General features: G+C 38.2%; 1 protein-coding gene across 1 annotated transcript in view; it reads right to left on the reverse strand.

Moving 5' to 3' along the window:
• Positions 1-3,682: 3,682 nt before the first annotated feature.
• RIBC1 (RIB43A domain with coiled-coils 1) overlaps positions 3,683-6,133 on the reverse strand; it is a 52,098-nt gene continuing 49,647 nt past the window's right edge. The window contains exons 7-8 of the mRNA XM_053695495.1: positions 6,049-6,133; positions 3,683-3,873 (exon numbers count right to left, since the gene is read on the reverse strand). The exon at positions 6,049-6,133 is cut by the window's right edge and continues 82 nt beyond it. Coding sequence (XP_053551470.1) covers positions 3,792-3,873; positions 6,049-6,133 — 167 coding nt within the window. The 3' untranslated portion in view covers positions 3,683-3,791. The remainder of the gene's footprint in view (positions 3,874-6,048) is intronic.

The raw sequence follows: 6,133 nt of genomic DNA on the forward strand, positions 1-6,133 counted from the left end.
TTCAATCTTCTTTCTTCCGGATCCATCTTCATCCCGCCGACGCGGAACATCCATCGTGGCCGACTACTTCCCAACAAATGACGGTTCCTTTAAGGGACGTCATCCAAGATGGCGTCCCTCGAATTCCGATTGGCTGATAGGATTCTATCAGCCAATCGGAATTAAGGTAGGAAAATTCTGATTGGCTGATGGAATCAGCCAATCAGATTCAAGTTCAATCCGATTGGCTGATTGGATGAGCCAATCGGATTGAACTGCACATCAGAAGAGTGCATAGCCTCTTTTTAGAAACATCTGGGACATCTCTTGTAGTTGCACCTCCGCTCTTTCTATCCTAGTGTTATTACTGATTACCCTTGTCATTTGCACTTTGGGAATGGCCCGTATGAGGGATCTGGGGTGGTTACTGCCGGCTAGCAGTACGGAGTTTCTGTCCGTGGGCTTCTGGAACAATGTAGTAGCAGTCTGTTATTATCCTTGAAAATCCTAAGGTCCAGAAAGTCTATTTCCTTTAGACTTTTATTGGTCTTAAACTTTTATTGGAGTGGACAAGCAGTTCAGTTCAGATACCCATGTATCAAGTTCCTCTACTGATGCTCTCCAGATTAAGAAGACATCATCAATGTATCTTTTGTAACCCTGTATGTTTATGTTGTCATATACCTTCATGTTATTGATCTCAAAATCCTCCATGAAGAGGTTGGCATATGATGGGGCCATATTAGACCCCCCTTGGGTATGGTATATAGTACTGGTGTGATGGGGTAAACAACCATCATCCAATCAAATGTGCTCTGTTGTATCAGGCCTTTTTCCAGTCCTTCAAGCAGAACTATTTTGATTTTGGCCTGAAATTTCTTAGTTGGATCACCCTCCAAGGGCATATAGGTGATGCCATCTTGTAGTTGGGACATCACATCATCTCTTTAATCTTGATAGTCAAGGATGACAGTGGCACAGCCCTTGTCCGCTGGTCTTATTACTATTGTGGGATCCTTGGCCAAACATTCTATAGTCTTCTTCTCTTCCAGGTTTAGGTTATGTCTCACCTGTGCTCCAAAGACAGTTTGTGAGTCTTGTGTCACCATTCTGATGTACGTCTTGATACTAGGGTTAGTTAGGTCAAAGGTGCTTTTGTTTATGTATTTAGATTGTTGATCCCATATAGGTGTCGTTTGGAAGAAGTCTTTTAGTTTCAAAAGTCTTTGGAACCTGTATAGGTCCAGCCAGGAGTCAAATTGGTGTTTACGTGTGGCGGGTACAAAGTTTAGTCCTCCATTAAGGACCTTCTTCTCCTGTGGGGACATTTCTCTTGAGCTCAGATTGATGACTAGGTCCTCCTCATCCTTCCAGGTAGAGTTGGTCTTCTTGTTGTACCCACCCCTCCTTGGATGGGGCCTTCTTATATCCTTCGGTGCCCAGACCTTGTGGCTCTGTTGTTGGGGTGCCGTACCAGTATCTGAGTTGGAGCCTGAGCTGGTATCCACAGTATTGAGTTGACGTCTAGTATAGGCTCTTTGGCGACGAGATCTACTAGGTCTTTATACCTTGACGTACAGCCTAGGGTTTGTTATATACACTTCTGACCGTATGTTAACCCTATCAGATATGTATCACTAGGGATCTTGCTTGACCCCGTCCTCTATAGAGCCTTCCCCCCTTTTCTCATAGTTTTGATAGTGTATTGCTCCCTATATATGAGTACTATATTGATATAGTTTGATCCCTTCCAGGAATAGTGGACTATTTCCTTTTGTGTAAGGGCTGCATGAGGGCAGTCATATCTTTATTATTTTTATTCCTCTTTGAGCTTGCATATGGGCATCACCATTTATTAAATATGGACATGTGCTTGCCCACCTTATGGACTTTACTTTTTTATATATGTACACAACTTTGTTATTTTGGGGATCTATTTGAGGCCATTTTGAGCACATTTTGCGCCCCCCTTTCCCACTTCTCCATAGTACTTATGGCAACTTCGTTATTTCTCGTGGCTGAGTGGTTTAGTTTTGTTTACTTTACTTTTATTATTTTTTTTTAGTCCAGTCTGGGGGCTCAGTATCATCAGTAGTTTTGAGGCCCCTTCCCCTATGACCAGCGTGTGTCGGCGTTTTATCGCCATTATGAATTTGTTTGCTGAAACCGAGTGTGAACATTTAGATTCCAGTATTTCACAGCTTTAACTCACTTCCAAATACAGGTTCTTTACGTGAATAGCATCTATTACAGGTCCTTTATATTGTCCATATTGACACCTATAAAGCTACTGATTATGTCAGATTTTCTCCCTAACATACTTTAAGTATTAACTGAGATATATTACGGTTTAAACACCATACATGCCATGTTTCAAAGGTTTTCCCTGTGTTTCTAATTAGAGCTTGGTGTTGATTTTGTAAGTGATTTTCTCATGATATAATTTGTCCTGTTGGCTATGCAATTTGATCAATATAAACTAATAATTGATGCCAAATGTTCTAGTTTTGTTACAACTATATACTGTTTTGGATATGGTGCTAGTAATTACACTTGTGTACCCATGGTTTTGGGATTATAATTGATTGATATATGTTACACACCTGTATGTGATTGAGGGTGTGTCCTTAAAGGGACAGTCAAGTCCAAAAAATACTTTCATGATTCAGATAGGGCATGCAATTTTAAACAACTTTCCAATTGACTTTTATCATTAAATTTGCTTTGTTCCCTTGGTGGTATTTTTGAAAAGCTAAGCCTAGCTAGGCTCAAACTGATTTCTAAACTGTTGAAAACCGCCCCTTAGCTCAGAGCATTTTAAAAGTTTTTGACAATTAGACAGTACTACTTCATGTGTGTTATATGGATAACATTGTGCTCACTCCTGTGGAGTTATTTAGGAGTCTGCACTGATTGACTAAACTGCATGTCTTTCAAAAGCACTGAGATAAGGGGGAAGTCTGCAGAGGCTTAGATACAAGGTAATCACAGAGGTAAAAAGTGTATTAATATAACAGTGTTGGTTATGCAAAACTGGGGAATGAGTAATAAAGGGATTATCTATCTTTTTAAACAATAACAATTCTGGTGTATACTGTCCCTTTAACCACCAATCAAGTGGCTTTATTTGTGATTTGTTGCACTAATGAGGGGAGGGTTTTTTGGCCTTGTATGTGTATAAATATTTTCATTGTTCAATTTGATTTTGTCTGAGGAAGGGGTGAATACATTCGAAACGTCACGCTAGTAAAATATACAATTTTTTTTTTAAAAACCAGAGAGTGCTTTTTTCTTGCTAAATTATATATATATATATATATATATATATATATATACAATGTTCAAAAGAGAGCACTCTCACCTTAATTTCAGCTGTCAGGGTGCCAACAGTTAAATATAGAAATAGAAGGAGGCACTCACTGGTCTTTTCGAAAAGTGAATTTAATCCTTAAAGCGTGACGTTTCAGGGGAACACTGAGGAAGGGGAGTGTGTCCCCGAAACGTCACACTTTAAAGATTAAATTCACTTTTCAAAAATACCAGTGAGTGCCTCCTTCTATTTCTATATATATAATCAAAATTGTAAATGTTAGCAGTTTTCTAATAAAGTGTAACACATTTCGTGGATCAATTGTCATTTTTTGTCATACTTATCTTTAGCTCCCCCCCTCCCCACAGAAACCCCACAAAATAAAAGCAAACATTTCTAAGTTTCCATAGTTGTTTATATATTTGTAAGTAATGACAACAGCAAATAGTAGATTGTGATCCAGTTGACTTGGTCACAATAGAGGAGACTCTTGTAGAGTGTCTCAGCGACTGCTGGTGTTGAACTGAGTGAAGAAATGTGCAGTAGGCTTGTTAGTGTATACTTCTTTTTGCAGATATTCCAAACTAAAAAAAGATAAGACACATAATTATAAAGAAAAACAAGATTTAAAATCTTGTGAATATGATTACAGAACACCAGTGAGCTACAACCTTTATCTTGTATATCCCATATACCAAATAAAACAATCCTTTCTGTAAAAAAAAAAAAAAAAAGAATTGTATATTCAAGATCAGATGTAGATTTGTTTTATGGAGTTTATTTTTACACAGTTACTACTGACCACACATATATAAAGGCTGTTAATTTTTACACCTTTTTTTTTTTTACCATGCAGAGAAAAATAGCTGAATTATAATTTCACAGAGTACTTACTCTGGTGAGTTGAAGACATTTTGAGGTAAACATACAGTTGTACTCATAAGTTTACATATCCTGGCAGAATTTATGATTTCTTGGCCATTTTTCAGAGAATATGAATGATAACACAAAAACTTTTCTTTCACTCATGGTTAGTGTTTGGCTGAAGCCATTTATTATCAATCCTATGTGTTTACTCTTTTTAAATCATAATGACAACTACCCAAATGAACCTTATCAAAAGTTTACATACCCTGGTGATTTTGGCCTGATAACATGCACACAAGTTGACACAAAGGGGTTTGAATGGCTATTAAAGGTAACCATCCTCACCTTTGATCATCTGTTTGCTTGTAATTAGTGTGTGTGTATAAAAGGTCAATGAGTTTCTGGACTCCTGACAAACCGTTGCATCTTTCATCCAGTGCTGCACTGATGATTCTGGATTCTGAGTCATGGGGAAAGAAAAATAATTGATCTGTGGGAAAAAGGTAGTTGAACTGTATGAAACTGGAAAGGGATATAAAAAGATATCCAAGGAATTGAGAATGCAAATCATCAGTGTTCAAACTCTAATCAAGAAGTGGAAAATGAGGCGTTCTGTTTGATAACATACTGCATTCATCTTGCCATCAATTCTGACCAAATTTCCTGTGCCTTTGTAGCTCACACATCCCCAAAACATCATTGATCCACCTCCGTGTTTCACAGTAGGAATGGTGTACCTTTCATCATAGGCCATGTTGACTCCTCTCCAAATGTAGCGTTTATGGTGTTGGCCAAAATGCTCAATTTTGGTCTCATCACTCCAAATGACTTTGTGCCGGAAGGTTTGAGGCTTGTCTCTGTGCTGTTTGGCGTATTGTAAGCGGGATACTTTGTGGCATTTGCGTAGTAATGGATTTCTTCTGGCGACTCGACCATGCAGCCCATCTTTCTTCAAGTGCCTCCTTATTGTGCATCTTGAAACAGCCACACCACATGTCCTGTATTTCACCTGAAGTTATTTGTGGGTTTGTTTTTGCATCCCGAAAATTTTTCCTGCCAGTTGTAGCTGAAATTTTAGTTGGTTTACCTGACCGTGGTTTGGTTTCAACAGAACCCCTCATTTTCTACTTATTTATTAGTGTTTGAACACTGCTGATTTGCATTCTCAGTTTCTTGGATATCTTTTTATATCCCTTTCCTGTTTTATACAGTTCAACTACCTTTTTCCCGCAGATCCTTTGACAATTCTTTTGCTTTCCCCATGACTCAGAATCCAGAATCGTCAGTGCAGCACTGGATGAAAGATGCAAGGGTCTGTCAGGAGTTCAGAAACTCATTGAGCTTTTACACACACACACTAATTACAAGCAAACAGATCACAGGTGAGGATGGTTACCTTTAATAGCCATTCAAACCCCTTTGTGTCAACTTATGTGCATGTTATCAGGCCAAAATCACCAGGGTATGTAAACTTTTGATCAGGGTCATTTGGGTAGTTTCTGTTGTCATTATGATTTAAAAAGAGTAAACACAGTTGATTGATAATAAATGGCTTCAGCCAAACACTAACCATGAGTGAAAGAAAAGTTTTTGTGTTATCATTCATATTCTCAGAAAAATGGCCAAGAAATCATAAATTCTGCCAGGATATGTAAACTTATAAGCACAACTGTATACTGTAAACTTGTTAAACGTTGTACTGACCTACATGCTATTGCACTTGTAAGCTTACCTAATAGTAACAACACAAGTTAAATACATTAACTTTTATGAATACTTGATGTTACAAGCAGGTAGAATGGTTTACAAAAGTGGTACCATCAAGACCTCAGCTGATATAACTATAAATCTGATTATAAACTGTTTAGGATTGTTGGCTGCTAGTTACTTACTGAGCCCTCTGCTCTCTGCCCAGCTGTTCGTTGTAAGAATCAATCCTCTTCCTCAGCTCCTTGTTGAATTCCTCTTCCTGCTGCT

Source organism: Bombina bombina, chromosome 12, assembly GCF_027579735.1.
Source record: "Bombina bombina isolate aBomBom1 chromosome 12, aBomBom1.pri, whole genome shotgun sequence".
Classification (NCBI taxonomy): Eukaryota; Metazoa; Chordata; class Amphibia; order Anura; family Bombinatoridae; genus Bombina; species Bombina bombina.